Below are 21548 nucleotides of genomic sequence, written 5' to 3'. Positions count from 1 at the left end.
TGGGTTTGTGTTTGGCTAGAATCTAGATAATGTGAGACTTTTGAGATGGACATACGCAGAGCAATTGAAACTTGAAAGGAAAAGGAAGATTGAGATAAATATTTTCAGGGGTTAGGGCAGTGACTTTTTGCGAGAGGAAGGGGGGGTATGTTAGGGTTAGGTTAACTTCAGTATTTAACTATTTATATCCTTTTTAAATTGTATAGCTTTTAGATTTTATAGTTGGTCCAGTTTGGTTTGTCGGTTTCAGTTTTAAAACTGAAACCAAATCGGACATGTTAGAATTTATGGTTTTGAAAATTGGTTTAATTGATTTTTTATCTCGGTTCGATTTTTTCGGTTAATTTTTCTTCAGTGTTTTTGGTTTTTTTGGTTGATCGGTTTTTTTGAACACTCCTAGTTGTGTGTGTGTGTGCGCGCGCGCGCTATAATAGAAAAACATAATACAAGATTCTTCTATCTCCTATGTTTCTTCAACATAGAATATTACTGTCTTTTTTGTTTCTTCATGGTATCAGAGCAAGTTCTTACTACCTTGCTGATTAGTTGAAATTCCTATGGAAAACCCGTTCAAGATTGATAGTGTTGATGACACCAATAAATCCTGCAACATGCTAGAAGGAGAGCCAAATCCTAATCAATGTTTAAGCTTAGTTTTACTAAATGAATTTAACTATCTCTTTTAGTCAAGAGCTGTGACAATTGATCTTGGTGGAAGATTCAAACCTGGCTATGTCAATGGCTATACTAAGCCTCTTGAGTCTTCTTCACTAGCTTATGAAGCTAGGCAATGCAAGGATCAACTTGTTATTTCTTGGTTTTCTCCCTTTCTACCGCATCTCTTCGACCTGTCTTTAAAAATCCATTAATTTGTTTTAATAATAAAAAAATGGTTCTTTTTTATCTACCCTAAACTTTAAAATCTTCAAGAATGCACGAGCAGCTTATATATTGAAATTAACAAAATATATATCAAACCCAGAGGATTAATTTTAGGATGTTGACGTAGCATATCATAAGACAAACAGAAAAGCTCTGGAGAAAGAGTCTTAAGTCTATAGTCTTCATTCAAACCATAGCTAAATAACTAGAGTCCTAGCACTGCATATTATAAGTTTTCCATAGTTGGGCTAACTATGAAAATCAAAATAACTTGAAATATGACACTGACGAAAATAGATATAATAGATAACTAGGAGATGCAATCTGGTCCGCTGATCAAATCCCTGAGAAAACATTCCCCCGTTACAAGGCTCTAAATCAGCTTCTACGTCCTCCTTGAACTTCGACTCGATCGGGGGTTTTCAGATGTTGAAATAGAATTAATCGTCATGAGCTGCTATTTCCTTCCCTCTGGACTCGTCGGAACGGGTATTAATTAGATGTAGAAGCATTATTCCCAGCTGGTATTTCCTGAACTATGGCCTCATGAATCCGTAGACCACCCTTCCATTTGTTAGTCCACACTTCATACAAGCCAAAATAGAGCGTCTCCTCGTCATTTTTAGCGTTTTCATCACTTTTAGACTTAGTCTGACTCTTCTTCTCACGAGGTTCCTCTTTACTTTCAGATTTTTCAAACTCAACCCGACACTTATCCGAAGGACGTTCCTCTACTTCCTTGCTTAAGTCTAATAGTTTTATTTCTTTGCGCTGATACTTTCCCTCCTTTCCTATCCTAGCCATCACCGTAACAGGATCGTCCCAGCCAAAGGAATTCTTTGTGTTCATGGATAACATAAAGCTAACTTCATACGTCTTCCCTTTGGTCACAGGCATTTCACCACTTACATCAAGCCAACACACCTCCAGCAGCTCTGCAAAACCATCATCCCTATATTTTGCAAAGAGCAAATAGATTCAAATTGACATAAACAAAATAGGCTCTACATTACTATAGCACCACTATTCAAAATCTGCAGATGCACAAAAGGTAGTGATACAGTTCCATTATGATGGTAAACCATTGGTCTTTAGTTTAATATACTCACCCCTAAAATTCAATCCTGTCATGTAAAGAAATAAATAAATAAATAAATAACTGTTTTATGGTCTCGGCCAAAAATGAAAGGAAACAACAGAAAGAAACAATAACTAATGGATTGAATAGTAGAGAAGATGCATATAGATGCATGCACCTGGAAACAATATCAGGCCAAAGCAAATTACTTTGCATGACCCAGAGATGTTAGAAATTTTACTAAATAACTATACTGTCCGCACATGCAAACAAACAACTTATATGAATGAATCAATCCATACAAATTCATCAACACAATAAATGATTTCTAGCTGCGTTTGGAAGAGTAAGAAAGCTTGATTATGGTGATGACTGTTTGGGTTATTGTTGGGGTAGTTAATGGATTGAATAGTAGAGAAGAAGAAGATAGAAGGAGAAATTTGGGGAGATTGGGTATCTAAAAGAGAAAAAGTAAAAGAAAAAACTAGGTGTGAACCCGATCCAGCGATATAAAATACTTTTTATGAATTTAAAAGACTTTCGTAAACATTTTATGATATTCAAATTATAACTATCAATACTTTCTCTATAGAGAAGAGTTATGCATGAAAAGGATAAAGAATATTAGTTAAAAATCTTGATTGTAATTTAATGATTGTAATTTAATGAAGGGTTCACGCGCCACCGTGAAATCAAGGCAGCAGCGGAGATCCATAATGGCTTCCTCCCTTCTTCCTTTCCTCGCCGGCGGTGACCTGCAAACAAAAAAAAGAAACGCAGGCAGTTGATTTTAGTCCATTTCTGTCCAGATTGTTCTTGGATTTTTTTCTTCTCTTCTTCTTCGTTTTGGATCTGCTTCTCTACAGATCTGTTCTTTTCTTTTCCTTTCCCATTCTTCTCTGTTTCAGGTGGCGGCAACACCAAGGGGGCCGCCGGCTGCTAGGATTTTGTCGGGTCTAGCCAGCGGAGATGGAAGTGGTGGTCCAGTCGGCGGGCTCGGTTGGAGGGGACGAAGAGGTTGCTGGCTGCTGTTGTTTGGTGAGTTGGGTCAGCTGGCCTGTGGGTTGCTGGCGATGTTGAGGCGGAGACACCGTCGCTGAAGAATACGGCGGGGGTTGCCGCTGTGTTCAGTCTAGGAGCGGCGGCTTCAACAGGGAACAAGAGACCCCTGTGTGGCTTCTGGTTTTGGGAGCCAAAAATCCCAATGGCAGGGTGGTGGCCATAAATGAAGAAGATGCTGTGAGCGGGGTCTGCTGGCCGGGGCTGAGGGGAGAAGGAAAAGGGAGCAGAGGGAAAATGTTGGGTTCGGGGCTTGAAGGAAGTTATGGCCTGCTGAAGAGGTGAAAATGAAGTGGCCGAGAGAGAGGGAGGAAAGATTGGCCGTCGCCTCTGGTTTTGGGAGAGAGGGTTCTCTGTTTTTGATAAAGGGGGGCGCGGCGGCCTCTTCCTTCTGTGGGGAAGGAGGGTGAGCGGCTGGGTTGGCAAAGGGAGGGGGTAGCGGCTGCTTAGAGTGGAGAAGATTAGGCTTTTAGGGTTTTCTTTTTCTTTTCCGTTTTTCCACAATTTTTCGTCTCCCCGAAAATTTTTTCGCTTAACAAAATTTGTTATTTTTAATTGCTTGCTACTCACACAATTCAAAAAATAAATTGATTCCTCAACTTTTTTATATTTGATTCTTTATCGATTTTGATTTTTTTATATTTTTAATTTTTTTAAAAAATAAATAATATTAATATCAAATCAACAATGAAAATTTATAAAATTTACACGATAAAAATTAAACACGTTTAAAATACATTTAAAAATTTAAATTCTTTTAAGATGATATTAAAAATACTAAAAATAATGTAAATATATCAAAAATATATTTTTTTAAGGTTTTTGTTATTTTTTATTATTTAAAAAAAATTATCAAAAATATAAATTAAAAGTTAGATAGCAACAATAGTAAAAATCAAAAGCAACCTGTCAAGCACTTGAGGGTCTAACTACCGTGGTCAATCGTGTGACTTGTTCCGTCCCCGTCCCGGGTTCGACCCTCTATGTGCACGTCTGTCACCCCCGCGGTGCCTTACTTGCTCCTGGGCTTGCAGGATGTCCAGCGGGCCGTGGGGAATAGTCGTGGTGCGTGTAAGCTGGCTCGGACACCCCACGAAAATCAAAAAAAAAAAAGCAACCTGTCAAAGAATATCACTTTACTTTAGATAGACTAGGACTACACTTCACGATGTGAATCCCACCATCAATCTTAAGGTAGAAGTCTATTGTCCATATGTGAACCTAAAATACCCTCCCATCTGAAAAAGAAAAAAAGCTATCGTTATTGTTCTTGTATTGAACTTTTACCACATAGTTCCTTGAAATCTCTTTGGCATCCAGATCATGAGTTCTACTTCCAAAAATTCAAGCAGAGGGGCCAGGCGCTCTCGACCACAGCCTCTAAAGGTCGGAATTCTTTTTACTTCTTCGGTAATTCAGATAATCAGTTCGTAATGATCAGGGGAGCAAATGAAATGTTTTAATGATATGACAATTTGGAATTTTTCTTGTGTAGCTTTTTTTGAAGGAATTTAGATCATGGTTCTACAAGTCTGATTCAAGTGGCGTTCAGGGACTTGGTGGAAGGTGAGAATATGGTTTTTTTTTCCTCCTATTTGAAGCTTCTATGTGCATGCTTTTTTTTGCAGTGGTTGAAACATTGTTTACTAATCAGTTTATTTTTGGTATATGATCTGCACATAGAAAATGGAAAAAGGGTCCTTTATTCTATTTTATGTCAATAGATCAGCCAGCCATCCAAGGGCGATGCGAAAATTTATTATTAAGGTGATAAAAAGACAAGATTGATCTATTGAATAAAATCACATACTTTTTTAGGTGAATCGAGATCGCCAATATGTTGAGGTGTGAAGAGGATAATGCTTAACGGATTAACCCGAGTTAACTCGGGTTGTTTTTTTATTTTATTTAATTAATATTTTTTTAATTTCATCATTTAACATTGAATCGGTTGAGAATTGAGTTTTATAATCTATTTTAATTTATTTTTAATGAAAATATCTTGATCTTGAGGTCAAGTTTACGAGTTTTGACATTTTAATTTTTGTTAAATCAAGTTATTTTTTTATTTTTTTCTAAAAAATTATATTAGTCTCATTATATTTGATCCATTAAAAATTAAACTATATAATCTATTTTAATTTATTTTTTATAAAAATACGACAACTATTTTTCAGAGGTAATATGAATATGACGCCGAAAGAGCCTACATCATCTACAGTTGGGTCAGAGACGGATAAAGTCTCCTCAGAGGTCAGCATATTATTACTGCTTGAATTGTAATTAATTAAGATAATTAGTTTGTGATGATTAGGGGTCAAACGAAACGATTTAATAATGACAATTTGGAAATTCTCTTGTTTGACATGTTTTACAGGGCCCTGATGGCAAAACCGTTTTTAAACCAAAGGATCTTAAAATCTGCTGGAAGGAAGAGAGTCAATTTTGGAGTATTCCTGAAGGGTGAGGATAACATACCTGTTTTCTTCTTGAATAGTTATGCTGTTATGTTACAAATCTTGATCTATTGTTATGTTACAAATGTTTTGTTAATAAAAGTAAAATTAGAATCATTAAATTACAATCAAGATTTTTAATTAATATTCTTGCATGTCTTAATTCATTATAAAAAATCAATACATAATTTACAAATATATAAAGTTTTAATAATAATAGCTGGTCCTTTTAGAATTGAACCAATTTAATTTTTTTATAAAGATTCTTTATCCTTTTCATGCATAACTCTTCTCTATAGAGAAAGTATTGATAGTTATAATTTCAATATTATAAAATGTTTATGAAAGTCTTTTAAATTTATAAAAAGTATTTTATATTGCTGGATCGGGTTCACACCTAGTTTTTTCTTCTTTTTTTTTTTTTCTCTTTTAGATACCCAATCTCCCCAAATTTCTCCTTCTATCTTTTCTTCTCTACTATTCAATCCATTAATTAACCCAACAATAACCCAAACAGTCATCACCATAATCAAGCTTTCTTTCTCTTCCAAACCGAGCTAGAAATCATTTATTGTGTTGATGAATTTGTATGGATTGATTCATTCATATAAGTTGTTTGTTTGCATGTGCGGACAGTATAGTTATTTAGTAAAATTTCTAACATCTCTGGGTCATGCAAAGTAATTTGCTTTGGCCTGATATTGTTTCCAGGTGCATGCATCTATATGCATCTTCTCTACTATTCAATCCATTAGTTACTGTTTCTTTCTGTTGTTTCCTTTCATTTTTGGCCGAGACCATAAAACAGTTTTTTTTTTTTTTTATTTCTTTACATGACAGGATTGAATTTTAGGGGTGAGTATATTAAACTAAAGACCAATGGTTTACCATCATGATGGAACTGTATCACTACCTTTTGTGAATCTGCAGGTTTTGAATAGTGGTGCTGTAGTAATGTAGAGCCTATTTTGTTTATGTCCATTTGAATCTATTTGCTCTTTGCAAAATATAGGGATGATGGTCCTGCAGAGCTGCTGGAGGTGTGTTGGCTTGATGTAAGTGGTGAAATGCCTGTGACCAAAGGGAAGACGTATGAAGTTAGCTTTATGTTATCCATGAACACAAAGAATTCCTTTGGCTGGGACGATCCTGTTACGGTGATGGCTAGGATAGGAAAGGAGGGAAAGTATCAGCGCAAAGAAATAAAACTATTAGACTTAAGCGGGGAAGTAAAGGAATTTCCTCCGGATAAGTGTCGGATTGAGTTTAAAAGTGATGAAAACGCTAAAAATGACAAGGAGACGCTCTATTTTGGCTTGTATGAAATGTGGACTAACAAATGGAAGGGTGGTCTACGGATTCATGAGGCCATAGTTCAGGAAATACCAGCTGGGAATAATGATCGTCCACCTAATACCCGTTCCGACGAGTCCAGAGGGAAGGAAATAGCAGCTCATGACGATTAATTCTATTTCAACATCTGAAAACCCCCGATCGAGTCGAAGTTCAAGGAGGACGTAGAAGCTGATTTAGAGCCTTGTAACGGGGGAATGTTTTTTCAGGGATTTGATCAGCGGACCAGATTGCATCTCCTAGTTATCTATTATATCTATTTTCGTCAGTGTCATATTTCAAGTTATTTTGATTTTCATAGTTAGCCCAACTATGGAAAACTTATAATATGCAGTGCTAGGACTCTAGTTATTTAGCTATGGTTTGAATAAAAACTACTATAGACTTAAGACTCTTTCTCCAGAGCTTTTCTGTTTGTCTTATGATATGCTACGTCAACATCCTAAAATTAATCCTCTGGGTTTGATATATATTTTGTTAATTTCAATATATAATTTCATTTTTGAAGATTTTAAAGTAGATAAAAAAGAACCATCTTTTTTTATTATTAAAACAAATTAATGGATTTTTAAAGACAGGTCGAAAAGATGTGGTACAAAGGGAGAAAACGAGGATACAGAAATGACACTTCCTTAATTTCCTTATGGTACTCGTGTCATCTTGGATGGGTCTCAAAATTTTCTGCATTTGATGTGCAAAATTTGATGAAAGGCAGTAAAATAGATGAAAGAAATATCAAATAAAATATTAGAGTTTCAATATAATTCTTGTAAATTAAAAGATCTAAATAGAAACAAAATAGTTGAGTTTTTAGGATAGAAAAATCTAATAAACTACAAAGAATTTTTTTTTTTTAAAAAAAAAACTAAGAAACAACTAGTCTAACAAAAACGGTAAATAAAATAGTAAAAAAGCACAATTAAAAAACATAAAGGTAAAGCATGGTGAGAGAAAAAAGAAGAAGAAGAAGAAAGATAAATCATAGGGAAAAACACATTCCGCTCTTTAAATCATCTTTCCAAGGATAGCTAAAACAGGAAACTAAAAAAAATATATTCTAAAAAACACTTTCCAACAAATCATCGTTCCCAAATAAAACAATGGCACGTGTCAATGTATTAATGGCAATGACATTTCAATGATGTACCGGTATTGTACGGCATCAGCAAGGTAAGAATTGTTTTTTTTTTCCGGGATCATTATAACAAAAGCTACATACTGCGAGAAAATCAAAATATTTGACTGAAGATTATAATAATAATTTTATTTTTTATTTTTTATGAGTGAATAAATATTTTTTAAGTTTTTTTTTTAAGGTATTTAGGTTTTTCTAATTTTCAAGTATAAGCAAATAACACTTTTAACTTCAAAAACAATAAAAGAAAAGTTATTTTTAGGATATTTGGTGTAATTAAAAGAACCATGAGGGTGATTTAGTTTTTTCATATATTTTTTAATAAAAAAAGCTATTGTCGTGTGTTTCACATGCTTATTAAGTTGAAAACATATGTGTCATTAAGAAAATTTATAAGACGTTTTTCTATGGTTAAATCTAACCATTCATTATATAATTAAATGTCTTTTCACATGGAGTTGTGCTTGAAGACATGTCATGATTGGATTGCAACCAATGATCAATTATTTATATTTTTTTTATTTTTAATAACTAAAATACATAATTATTTTTTTTTATTTGTTGTTTGTTTAGGTTTGGCATGAATTGCAATTCTTAGCCCAAAATAGATTTGGCTGATCGGGCCTGAGGCCCAACGTAATCTCAGTTTCTTTTTTTATTTTTTTTGTTAGCTGGATTTAGTCGCTGTTTCAAACCAGTGACCTGGACAGTGATCCGGACCCGCTGGGCAAATCAACAGGCGTACGTGAAATATTCATGCACGTGTGCGACAGTAAGGAGTTAATTATAAATGAAGATGCACAGTATCAAATGAATTATTTTGCGAAGCGGGAAGAGAAGAAGAAAGGTTTACCTGGTCTGCTGGAGCTGGTGGTCTGGAGCGACGACGTCTGGACAAGGCTTCTTCTTCCTTCTTTGTTCTTCTCTCTGTTATTTGTTTTCCCCTGTGTTGGGTTCTTTTCTGCTTTTTTGTTCCTCTGTTCTTTGTATCTCACCCCCTGTTCTCTGGGTTTGTTTCTTCGTTCGTGGCCTCTTGTGCCCCTCTGTTCTGTGCTTCTGTTTCCTTATGATTTTTCTCCTCAGTCTTTTTCCTTTTCGTTTATATCCCCTGGAAAACCCTCTGTTCACTCTATATTTGCCCTTGTGTTTGTTCTCTGTTCTCCTTTCCTGGCCTCTTTCCCTGTTTGCCTTTCTTCTTCCCCAGTTTCCTTTGTTACCCCCTCTGGTTTTTCGTTTCTTCCCTCCCAGTCTTTCTCTGTTTGCATCTCTCTCCCCTCCTATCAATGGTCCTTCTCTGGCTTTTATGAAGCCAAAGAATGTATGATCGTGCACGATCTGCACGATGGGCGTCTTGCACGTTCGCCTTCATTTGAAGACTAGTCGGGTGCTAAAGGCCCTGTCACTGCAAGACCAATTCTGGCATTTAGAGAATATCGTGTGGGTGAGGAGATCGTGTCTGGCCGAAGCTGTGTTAGTGGTGTCTCAAATGGATTTCCTTTGCTTTTCCTAGAGAAGAGAATGAACAGTGTCTTGGAACTGCGTCGTTTGGCTATCTTCAATTTCCCCCCTAAACTTTTGACATTTAGCAATTGGGTCCTTAATCAAGGAAAATCTTTTTTTCCCCTAGATCAAATTGCAATTGGACCCCTGGATTATAGCGTCATTTCCAAAACAATCCTTGGTTTCTGAGTTTTTCAATTTGATCCTTAATTGACTCTTCAACTTTTAATTCTTTCAAGATTACACCTAAAACAATCAATTAAACTCCCTAAATTACCCTCATCATTTCACTTTGGTCCTTGGATTTTAATTTCTTGCAATTTTGCCTCTAATCAGCACCAAACTTTGATATTTCTTCAATTACACCTTTAATTTCATTAATTAAACTAATTTTCAGTTCAATTAAATCCCCAAACTTATTAATTCTTTCAATTTTTGACCAAATTGACTCCCAAATTTATAATTCAATCCTTATTAGTCCTTAAACTTTCGATTTGTGTTGTCTTAACCCAATTCTCAAATTATTTTTTTATTCATTTTTTTTTTAAGAAATCATAAATTGGGTTATAATAAAAGTAATTGAAATGGAAAAGAGAGAACATACAGGATTGAGGATTCTATACTATTGGACAGTAATTTAATCTTTTCTTTACTCTTGATAGAGACATGTTTTTCATTGGCGATAGACATTTAAGTTGGAGAAAAAAATCCTTCAAAATTATATAAGTTAGTCATTTTATTAGTTATATTATTAGCTGCACCTGAGTTAATGACCCAAGAATCATGCACAATACTAGTTACCAAGGCAATTTTAAATGCAATGAGAATACCACCATCGATCTGTGTTTTTTTACAGGATGTGAACCGAGTTTGCAAGGAAGCCCGCAAACTTACCAAGGAGCGCCATAGAATCAGTGACAGATGTTGTCATGGCAATATCACCCTTTTTCCATAAGATATGCAACAAAGTCATTGAGAAGGGTAGATATAGAGAAATTTTTAACATTACTAGGAAGAGAACTAGTGAAGTGAGCAGTAACAACAATGTAAGCCTTATGATAATAGCCCCTTTGAGGTTTCTTCTTCTTTTTAAAATTCAGCTTTAGCTCTGGATGAAAAATCCAACACCTCCTAGTGACCAATATTGTCGATACACGACGTCGGGCGACGGCTCCCGCTTTTTTTGTTTATTTAACAAAAAGGGTTTTTATCTCGATTGGGGGAAACAAAGATTTTATTGGAGTCGCCATCTAGTAATTTGAGGGAACTAGAAATCCCAAATTAGACACTGGTCCCAGAGATTCGGGTACGGGGTTAGTTATGATTAAGGGAAGGTAGACACCACCCTTAAAACATCCTTTCAAAAGAAAGGTTACCCTTACTTGTGTGTTTTTTATTTGATTCAAATGCGATTATATTTTGGGCTTATTTGTAATTTTTTGTAAATGATTAACGTCGGTCCCTAAAAATAGGAGACACGTTAAAAATGACATCAGTCCCTAAAAATTAGGAGACTCGTCTAAAATATGACGTTTCAACCCTAAAAAGGAGAATTACGTCTGGGTTACCAAAAGAAATAATGGATATAATCCATTATATTTTGGGTTTATTGGTAATTTTTTGTAAATGATTAACGTCGGTCCCTAAAAATAGGAGACACGTTAAAAATGACATCAGTCCCTAAAAATTAGGAGACTCGTCTAAAATATGACGTTTCAACCCTAAAAAGGAGAATTACGTCTGGGTTACCAAAAGAAATAATGGATATAATCCATTATATTTTGGGTTTATTGGTAATTTGTTTTTTTTCAAATGGTTAACGTCGGTCCCTAAAAATAGGAGACACGTTAAAAATAACATCAGTCCCTAAAAATTAGGAGACTCGTCTAAAATATTGACGTTTATCCCTAAAAAAGGAGAATTACGTCTGGGTTACCAAAGGAAATAATGGACATAATCCATATTTGGTATTTGCATTTTTGACATCGGTCCTTTTTTTAAAAAAGAGACGTGTCGGCTTTGGTTTTTGTATTTTTTACAACATGCAAGAAAATTTACAAGCATTTATATATAAAAAATATCAAAAATACCAGTAGAAACTCCGAAAAATTACCTGAGTGCCACTGTATAGGCAAAATACTGAAATACCCTCCAATTTCTCCGAAAATTACGAAAATGCCACTGGCGGCGCGTGTGGCACACGCGCGGCTACTGTTGGCGGCGGTGAAGTTTTCTGGCGAGATTTCCGGCCAAAAAATGGTTGCTTCTGGTAGATCTGAGGGCGAGGATTCTGATGGCGGTGGTCTCGACGGTCGTTGATGGCTGAAGAGGGAGAATCGTCGACTTGAAGCTTCGGTGGCAAACCGACGATCGCGGTCCTTTTCCGGCCAGATGAGGCGGATAAAACGATGACAACCACCGGGGTTTTTCTTTACAGCAGGGGAGAAACCTTTCTGTGATGGTGCGGAGGCTGGAGACGGCCGGAAAGTGGAGATCGGATGAGAGAGAGAGCGTCGCCGGCGAGAGGAGAGAGATGCTCTGGGTTATGCTACGGTGAGAACGCAAGCATGGTACACCTGTGCAGTTGAGGCCTGTGATCCGTTGGATCTCTGATGGAAAGATCGTGCGGCTGGGATTGGCCCGATCTGCAGGTTGATCGGACGGTCCGGATGAACAGAGGTAGGATCGGGTGTGACGCGGTACACCGAAATCTCGGTACACCGGGTGACGTGGCGCAACGGGATCAAAGCTTAGATTATTTCAAAGGCTGAGATGTGTTTGGGTTTTAATCTGGTGTGGTAAGCCCTATTGTATCCTCTTAAATCAACGGTTCAGATCTAAACACTATTAGATCTAACGGTTAGGATATATTTGGTATTTTCCATATTGTTTTTTTTTTAAATCAATATCCTACTCTTGTGAAGAAATAGTAAAAAAAAACTTAATAGTGATCGGATATTTTTTTTTCTTTTTCTCCCCTTTTTCTTTTTTCCTGGCGCACTATCTGGCTATTTATAGCCAATCACAGGGACGTCCAAATCACCACCGATTTGCTTTAAAGAAAAAATGGATCATTTGCTTTCGGTGCACCTGCTCCTTTGACAAATTTTTATTTTTATTTTTTATTATGTATAATAATATATATTTATATAGGTAAAATTAAAAACTCAATTCAGTATTAGAAAAACCCGATTCAACCGCTAAAAATCAATTTTAATGACCGAAAATAACAGTTTTGACTCAAAATGACCTGAAACTTATTTTTTACCCTGGTCGACATGGTTTGACCCGTATTGACCCAGTGAACTCGGTTTTGACCAGAAATGACGGTTTTGACCCGAAAACGGCCTGAAACTCATTTTTTACCCTAGTCGACATGGTTTGACCCGTATTGACCCGGTGAACTTGGTTTTGACCAGAAATGACAGTTTTGACCCGAAAACGGCCTGAAACTCATTTTTTACCCTGGTCGACATGGTTTGACCCGTATTGACTCGGTGGAATCGGTTCTTATGGAAAGATGCGGTTGACTCGAGAAAAATATATTTTTGAATTTTTATTTTTCTTAATTTTTTTGGATTTTTATAAATAATAATAGAAATAAAATAACTTTTGAGAAAATCTTGGTGGATCCAAAATTGGGTTACAACAGTTGCCCCCTCTTTACAATGCTTACGGTGCAAAGGCATTGGAAAATTCATTTTCTTTTGACTTTGCATAGTAAGTTTTGTAAAGAAAAACGATGGAAGTGTTGAAAAATACACAGATTTTTCAGTTGGTCTAATTCTTATGGGCGACCTACCCCAAATGAAAAACATGAAAGTGTTTTCAATATTGATCTTGTGAAATACATGAAAGTGATTTCAGATTAATATTGTGAAATACATGAAAGTGATTTCAACATTGTGTTTTTTTTTTGTGTGAAATACATGAAAGTGATTTCAACATTGTTTTTTTTTTTTTTTTTTTTTTTTTTTGTGAAATACATGAAAGTGATTTCAACAATGGTTTTGTGAAATACATGAAAGTGATTTCAACATTGTTTTTTTTTTTGTGTGAAATACATGAAAGTGATTTCAACAATGGTTTTGTGAAATACATGAAAGTGATTTCAATATTTTTTTTTTTTTGAAACACATGAAAGTGATTTCAGATTAGCATTGTGAAATACATGAAAGTGATTTCAACAATGGTTTTGTGAAATACATGAAAGTGATTTCAACATTGGTTTTTTTTTTTTGTGAAATACATGAAAGTGATTTCAACAATGGTTTTGTGAAATACATGAAAGTGATTTCAACATTTGTTTTCTGAAACACATGAAAGTGATTTCAGATTAGCATTGTGAAATACATGAAAGTGATTTCAACAATGATTTTGTGAAATACATGAAAGTGATTTCAACATTTGTTTTCTGAAACACATGAAAGTGATTTCAGATTAGCATTGTGAAATACATGAAAGTGATTTCAACAATGGTTTTGTGAAATACATGAAAGTGATTTCAACATTGGTTTTTTTTTTTGTGAAATACATGAAAGTGATTTCAACAATGAGCTTCAGGGTTGATGAAAAATTCTAAAGGAAGTCATACCTGTATGGTTGAGATCTGATTTGTAAATCGATCTTAGAGATGATGAAATCTTCTCAAGAAAGTCTTGTCTGTACGGTTGGGATTTGATTTGTAATTGGATCCCAAAGATGAGGAAAGCTTTTCAAGGAAGTCTTGTATGTACGGTTGGGATTCGATTTGTGGATCCCAAAGAATGAGGAAAGCTTCTCAAGGAAGTCTTGTATGTACGGTTGGGATTCGATTTGTGGATCCCAAAGAATGAGGAAAGCTTCTCAAGGAAGTCTTGTATGTACGGTTGGGATTTGATTTGTGGATCCCAAAAAAATGAGGAAAACTTCTCAAGGAAGTCATGTATGTACGGCTGAGATTTCTGCCGTTCAAAGTGATGGTAGGAGTAAATTCCTTATAAATCACGCAGTATTTGGCAAAAGACATCATCAACTTCTTGCATTTTCAATACTCTCAAAGTTCTCAACTTTTGAAGCTTTAACCATGTCTTCCTCTTCTTCCAATGCTAACCCAAACCCTGTTCCTGCAGTAGAGCCTGTAGTTTGGCGTACTACCTTTGAAGTGAATGGTCGTCCAGTTACAATAGAGGATACTGTAATGGACAATGAAGATATTGTTGTAGCTGTGGCTAGAGACATGATCCTTCCTCGTGATGAAATAATGTTGGCAGCCAGGACTGATATTGAAGCAGTGAATCAGTCACTTGCTCTCAGTATCAGAGCTACCTCGTCTTTGGTGAACGTTGCAGAGCGTCTTCATGCCAGAAGACTTGAGTTGAATACTCAGGTTCTTGATCTCCATCATCAGATTGAGAATTTAAGGAATAGACTCTGTGATGAGAGACGTCACAGAAACAACTTGGAGAGGAGAAACCAAGAGTTAAATACACGTGTTGACTTTTGGAGGGACTATGTTAACACACGACACCTCGAGTTCGAGGAAGAGATGGAGCGTATGCATAAGCAATTTGAGGAATTCCGAGGCATGATTAATCATCAAGATGAAAATATCCCTGATCGTCCTCGCACTGTTTAACATTTGTACTTGTAAACCCCTTTTCCATGAATAAAAATCCATCTTTCTTGTCTTCATTTATGAATTTTGCTTTTGTGGAATTGCCATCTTTGATGTGATTTAAAAGAACTTCAATTCGTGTGAGTCTCGTTGGATCCCAGTGGGAATTTTGTTTCTTGAAATATCTGCAAAACAAATATGCAATGCCCGTGAAGTTAGATGATATGCAATGCATCTTACCTGTTTTTGAAATATAGGTTCCCCCCTCTTTGATGCTTCATCGTCATGGGGTGGCTTTGTTTGCATTCCAAAGCCTTCTTTGTTCTTTCGATGCATTGGCTCATTCATGTGCTAGCCACCTGCTCAGTTGTAAATGCAGTGCCCATCTTGGGCTGTCCGCGATAATTACTGTTCTCACTGTTTATCAAGCTTGACAATGCCCCCAAGTGTAGTGTTGCTTGATTTATCATTAAGAAGCTTAACAAATCGTTCATCTCCTGGATTCTTTCAAGAATTGTTCTCTGATTGATTGTGCGCATCGTGCCAACACCCATCAAGATTGTCAATCAGTTATGAACTCGACTTCAGTTGAAACATACCCTTCAAGTATATGCGGTCATCCACTTTCATGGAACTGTCATGTCATTCAGACCTGCATTTCATACTTTGCAGTAAAAAGCTCATCGTTGTATGCTCAGTTTCTTTCTCAATAAGTTCTTCTCAACTCATTTAACCAGATTGTGAAAAGAAGTGTCTCGGCCTCATCAATGATGTTGCTTTTATCACCCATACTCATGTGGTGCAGTGCACATTTAAGCTTCAAATCAGATGGTCCCACGGTCAGTCTAGGTGGGTGCGGTGCATCCTCCCAACATTCATTCAAAGCAATTCATGTGATAACATCTTTCAATAGTCATAGCCGTATTGGAGATGATAAACCAAGATGAAGATATGAAGATGTCCTTCAGGTACATCTTTGCTCTCAATTGTTGTCGGGGTTTACTAGATCATAAACTGTTCTTGAACATCATTGCCTTTAATTGATCTGAATGTGCTCATTCACTGATTATCTTTCTTTGAACCATATTGTCCTCAGTTCATTGATTCATCATTTGATCATCTCTATCCCCCAGCTGATTTAAACACTGTTTGTTTTCCTTCTCGGAGGTCCATTGTATTGCCCCCAGGAGTGTCGAGGAGAATTGATGTCATTTCTGTCAGGAATTTGCAAACTTGGTCGATGTTTTTCTTGTTTGAAAATCTTTCTTATTTTGGAATCAAATCTCACATTTCAAAGGTCATGTCTATTCAAGTCTGATTGTTGAAATGAAATCAGAGAGATGTCAATTTTTGAAAGTAGTTTTGGAAATCAAGCTTTATTGGTCAAAGATCCAACACACGCTATTCAATGTAGTCCTTTGATTGTCTTGTATTTTGAGAGAGAAAAAATTGACTCGTTGTAAGATTAAAATGGCTTTTTCCATGGTTTTTTTGTATTCATTTTAAACTCTAATTTTGGGTATATCTTTTGATTATCTGTGATGAGGTGACCTTTTATGAATTTCAAGAAAAACAAGGTACCCGAGTCAAAACTTGAGGCTTTATCAAGAAAGATTGTTTCTTTTTCTTGGCAACAATTTTATCAGCATGCATAATAATCAGTAGCTTGATTCATGAAGTCACGACCTGTATGAAACAACTCTTCAAGTTTTGAGATCGCCATTTATCGGTTCAGATTGCTTACTTGATTAAAAAGGACTTTCTAAAGCACGTAATGTAGGCTATGGTTCATGGCTATGAAAGAAAGGAATTTCACAAGCTCAAAAGGTGTTTGAGGGTTTCAAGAACCTAGGATCACCATCAATTACTCATCAATCTTTTTTCCTCACGTTGTCTTTGTAGAGACAGTGACATATAACCTTGTTAATCTCAAAAATAAAAAGTTGTTTAACATAGGTCATAAGCAAATCCAACTTTTCTTTGATGAATAGCCAATCTAATCTTTTGAATATCGTAAAGGCTTTATCATAGACACACCAAAAGACATCACACTTGATTTTTTTGGGTTAACTTTTGGCATTTGTTGTGTCTTTATCAATCTTTGGCTTTCTTCTTCTAGCCCTTTCTCAATCATTGGACTTTTGTTCTAAGCCTTCCCTTTATCCATCGACTCTAGCATTGTCTTTGTCTTTTCTAGGAAAAGATTCTCATTGCCCTCAGTGTGGGGTGTGATCCTAGTCAGGGTTTTTTATGAAAGAAATATTCTATTAGCTCAAAATGGGACTGCAAGGGATATATATTTCAAGATATATATTTCAAAATGGGACTCTAGCATTGGCTTTATCATATAAGTTGTTTGTTTGCATGTGCGGACAGTATAGTTATTTAGTAAAATTTCTAACATCTCTGGGTCATGCAAAGTAATTTGCTTTGGCCTGATATTGTTTCCAGGTGCATGCATCTATATGCATCTTCTCTACTATTCAATCCATTAGTTACTGTTTCTTTCTGTTGTTTCCTTTCATTTTTGGCCGAGACCATAAAACAGTTTTTTTTTTTTTTTTATTTCTTTACATGACAGGATTGAATTTTAGGGGTGAGTATATTAAACTAAAGACCAATGGTTTACCATCATGATGGAACTGTATCACTACCTTTTGTGAATCTGCAGGTTTTGAATAGTGGTGCTGTAGTAATGTAGAGCCTATTTTGTTTATGTCCATTTGAATCTATTTGCTCTTTGCAAAATATAGGGATGATGGTCCTGCAGAGCTGCTGGAGGTGTGTTGGCTTGATGTAAGTGGTGAAATGCCTGTGACCAAAGGGAAGACGTATGAAGTTAGCTTTATGTTATCCATGAACACAAAGAATTCCTTTGGCTGGGACGATCCTGTTACGGTGATGGCTAGGATAGGAAAGGAGGGAAAGTATCAGCGCAAAGAAATAAAACTATTAGACTTAAGCGGGGAAGTAAAGGAATTTCCTCCGGATAAGTGTCGGATTGAGTTTAAAAGTGATGAAAACGCTAAAAATGACAAGGAGACGCTCTATTTTGGCTTGTATGAAATGTGGACTAACAAATGGAAGGGTGGTCTACGGATTCATGAGGCCATAGTTCAGGAAATACCAGCTGGGAATAATGATCGTCCACCTAATACCCGTTCCGACGAGTCCAGAGGGAAGGAAATAGCAGCTCATGACGATTAATTCTATTTCAACATCTGAAAACCCCCGATCGAGTCGAAGTTCAAGGAGGACGTAGAAGCTGATTTAGAGCCTTGTAACGGGGGAATGTTTTTTCAGGGATTTGATCAGCGGACCAGATTGCATCTCCTAGTTATCTATTATATCTATTTTCGTCAGTGTCATATTTCAAGTTATTTTGATTTTCATAGTTAGCCCAACTATGGAAAACTTATAATATGCAGTGCTAGGACTCTAGTTATTTAGCTATGGTTTGAATAAAAACTACTATAGACTTAAGACTCTTTCTCCAGAGCTTTTCTGTTTGTCTTATGATATGCTACGTCAACATCCTAAAATTAATCCTCTGGGTTTGATATATATTTTGTTAATTTCAATATATAATTTCATTTTTGAAGATTTTAAAGTAGATAAAAAAGAACCATCTTTTTTTATTATTAAAACAAATTAATGGATTTTTAAAGACAGGTCGAAAAGATGTGGTACAAAGGGAGAAAACGAGGATACAGAAATGACACTTCCTTAATTTCCTTATGGTACTCGTGTCATCTTGGATGGGTCTCAAAATTTTCTGCATTTGATGTGCAAAATTTGATGAAAGGCAGTAAAATAGATGAAAGAAATATCAAATAAAATATTAGAGTTTCAATATAATTCTTGTAAATTAAAAGATCTAAATAGAAACAAAATAGTTGAGTTTTTAGGATAGAAAAATCTAATAAACTACAAAGAATTTTTTTTTTTAAAAAAAAAACTAAGAAACAACTAGTCTAACAAAAACGGTAAATAAAATAGTAAAAAAGCACAATTAAAAAACATAAAGGTAAAGCATGGTGAGAGAAAAAAGAAGAAGAAGAAGAAAGATAAATCATAGGGAAAAACACATTCCGCTCTTTAAATCATCTTTCCAAGGATAGCTAAAACAGGAAACTAAAAAAAATATATTCTAAAAAACACTTTCCAACAAATCATCGTTCCCAAATAAAACAATGGCACGTGTCAATGTATTAATGGCAATGACATTTCAATGATGTACCGGTATTGTACGGCATCAGCAAGGTAAGAATTGTTTTTTTTTTCCGGGATCATTATAACAAAAGCTACATACTGCGAGAAAATCAAAATATTTGACTGAAGATTATAATAATAATTTTATTTTTTATTTTTTATGAGTGAATAAATATTTTTTAAGTTTTTTTTTTAAGGTATTTAGGTTTTTCTAATTTTCAAGTATAAGCAAATAACACTTTTAACTTCAAAAACAATAAAAGAAAAGTTATTTTTAGGATATTTGGTGTAATTAAAAGAACCATGAGGGTGATTTAGTTTTTTCATATATTTTTTAATAAAAAAAGCTATTGTCGTGTGTTTCACATGCTTATTAAGTTGAAAACATATGTGTCATTAAGAAAATTTATAAGACGTTTTTCTATGGTTAAATCTAACCATTCATTATATAATTAAATGTCTTTTCACATGGAGTTGTGCTTGAAGACATGTCATGATTGGATTGCAACCAATGATCAATTATTTATATTTTTTTTATTTTTAATAACTAAAATACATAATTATTTTTTTTTATTTGTTGTTTGTTTAGGTTTGGCATGAATTGCAATTCTTAGCCCAAAATAGATTTGGCTGATCGGGCCTGAGGCCCAACGTAATCTCAGTTTCTTTTTTTATTTTTTTTGTTAGCTGGATTTAGTCGCTGTTTCAAACCAGTGACCTGGACAGTGATCCGGACCCGCTGGGCAAATCAACAGGCGTACGTGAAATATTCATGCACGTGTGCGACAGTAAGGAGTTAATTATAAATGAAGATGCACAGTATCAAATGAATTATTTTGCGAAGCGGGAAGAGAAGAAGAAAGGTTTACCTGGTCTGCTGGAGCTGGTGGTCTGGAGCGACGACGTCTGGACAAGGCTTCTTCTTCCTTCTTTGTTCTTCTCTCTGTTATTTGTTTTCCCCTGTGTTGGGTTCTTTTCTGCTTTTTTGTTCCTCTGTTCTTTGTATCTCACCCCCTGTTCTCTGGGTTTGTTTCTTCGTTCGTGGCCTCTTGTGCCCCTCTGTTCTGTGCTTCTGTTTCCTTATGATTTTTCTCCTCAGTCTTTTTCCTTTTCGTTTATATCCCCTGGAAAACCCTCTGTTCACTCTATATTTGCCCTTGTGTTTGTTCTCTGTTCTCCTTTCCTGGCCTCTTTCCCTGTTTGCCTTTCTTCTTCCCCAGTTTCCTTTGTTACCCCCTCTGGTTTTTCGTTTCTTCCCTCCCAGTCTTTCTCTGTTTGCATCTCTCTCCCCTCCTATCAATGGTCCTTCTCTGGCTTTTATGAAGCCAAAGAATGTATGATCGTGCACGATCTGCACGATGGGCGTCTTGCACGTTCGCCTTCATTTGAAGACTAGTCGGGTGCTAAAGGCCCTGTCACTGCAAGACCAATTCTGGCATTTAGAGAATATCGTGTGGGTGAGGAGATCGTGTCTGGCCGAAGCTGTGTTAGTGGTGTCTCAAATGGATTTCCTTTGCTTTTCCTAGAGAAGAGAATGAACAGTGTCTTGGAACTGCGTCGTTTGGCTATCTTCAATTTCCCCCCTAAACTTTTGACATTTAGCAATTGGGTCCTTAATCAAGGAAAATCTTTTTTTCCCCTAGATCAAATTGCAATTGGACCCCTGGATTATAGCGTCATTTCCAAAACAATCCTTGGTTTCTGAGTTTTTCAATTTGATCCTTAATTGACTCTTCAACTTTTAATTCTTTCAAGATTACACCTAAAACAATCAATTAAACTCCCTAAATTACCCTCATCATTTCACTTTGGTCCTTGGATTTTAATTTCTTGCAATTTTGCCTCTAATCAGCACCAAACTTTGATATTTCTTCAATTACACCTTTAATTTCATTAATTAAACTAATTTTCAGTTCAATTAAATCCCCAAACTTATTAATTCTTTCAATTTTTGACCAAATTGACTCCCAAATTTATAATTCAATCCTTATTAGTCCTTAAACTTTCGATTTGTGTTGTCTTAACCCAATTCTCAAATTATTTTTTTATTCATTTTTTTTTTAAGAAATCATAAATTGGGTTATAATAAAAGTAATTGAAATGGAAAAGAGAGAACATACAGGATTGAGGATTCTATACTATTGGACAGTAATTTAATCTTTTCTTTACTCTTGATAGAGACATGTTTTTCATTGGCGATAGACATTTAAGTTGGAGAAAAAAATCCTTCAAAATTATATAAGTTAGTCATTTTATTAGTTATATTATTAGCTGCAC

General features: G+C 35.5%; 2 protein-coding genes across 3 annotated transcripts; one reads left to right on the top strand and one right to left on the bottom strand.

Moving 5' to 3' along the window:
* Positions 1–970: 970 nt before the first annotated feature.
* On the bottom strand, positions 971–2898 carry LOC7458307 (protein PHLOEM PROTEIN 2-LIKE A9). The gene is made up of 2 exons (XM_024586634.2): positions 2646–2898; positions 971–1834 (listed from the first exon to the last, which is right to left on the bottom strand). Exon 2 carries the CDS (start codon positions 1777–1779, stop codon positions 1375–1377), a length of 405 nt encoding a protein of 134 aa, XP_024442402.1. The 5' UTR covers positions 1780–1834; positions 2646–2898; the 3' UTR covers positions 971–1374.
* A 1298-nt stretch (positions 2899–4196) lies between these two features.
* On the top strand, positions 4197–18547 carry LOC18105970 (protein PHLOEM PROTEIN 2-LIKE A9). 2 transcript variants are annotated; one of them, XM_052447430.1, is made up of 5 exons: positions 4197–4405; positions 4515–4585; positions 5197–5272; positions 5397–5482; positions 17813–18547. In XM_052447430.1, the coding sequence occupies exons 1-5, from the start codon at positions 4343–4345 to the stop codon at positions 18264–18266; spliced, it is 750 nt and encodes a 249-aa protein (XP_052303390.1). In that variant the 5' UTR covers positions 4197–4342; the 3' UTR covers positions 18267–18547. The 2 variants fall into 2 exon arrangements, with proteins under 2 accessions (XP_052303390.1, XP_006374712.2); XM_006374650.3 differs by lacking the exon at positions 17813–18547 and adding an exon at positions 6488–7222.
* Positions 18548–21548: the final 3001 nt, after the last annotated feature.

The sequence above is a fragment of the Populus trichocarpa genome, chromosome 15 (assembly GCF_000002775.5).
Source record: "Populus trichocarpa isolate Nisqually-1 chromosome 15, P.trichocarpa_v4.1, whole genome shotgun sequence".
Classification (NCBI taxonomy): Eukaryota; Viridiplantae; Streptophyta; class Magnoliopsida; order Malpighiales; family Salicaceae; genus Populus; species Populus trichocarpa.
Note: the sequence above shows the minus strand (reverse complement) of the source record. Positions and strands in the feature narration are given on the sequence as shown.

Excerpts from the sequence above, each read along its gene's own strand:
- LOC7458307 (XM_024586634.2), bottom strand. The coding sequence starts at position 1,779 with ATGCCTGTGACCAAAGGGAAGACGTATGAAGTTAGCTTTATGTTATCC.
- LOC18105970 (XM_052447430.1), top strand. The coding sequence starts at position 4,343 with ATGAGTTCTACTTCCAAAAATTCAAGCAGAGGGGCCAGGCGCTCTCGA. Across the intron at positions 4,586-5,196 it reads GTTCAGGGACTTGGTGGAAG|AGGTAATATGAATATGACGC; the intron begins GTGAGAATATGG and ends ACTATTTTTCAG. Across the intron at positions 5,483-17,812 it reads TTTTGGAGTATTCCTGAAGG|GGATGATGGTCCTGCAGAGC; the intron begins GTGAGGATAACA and ends TGCAAAATATAG.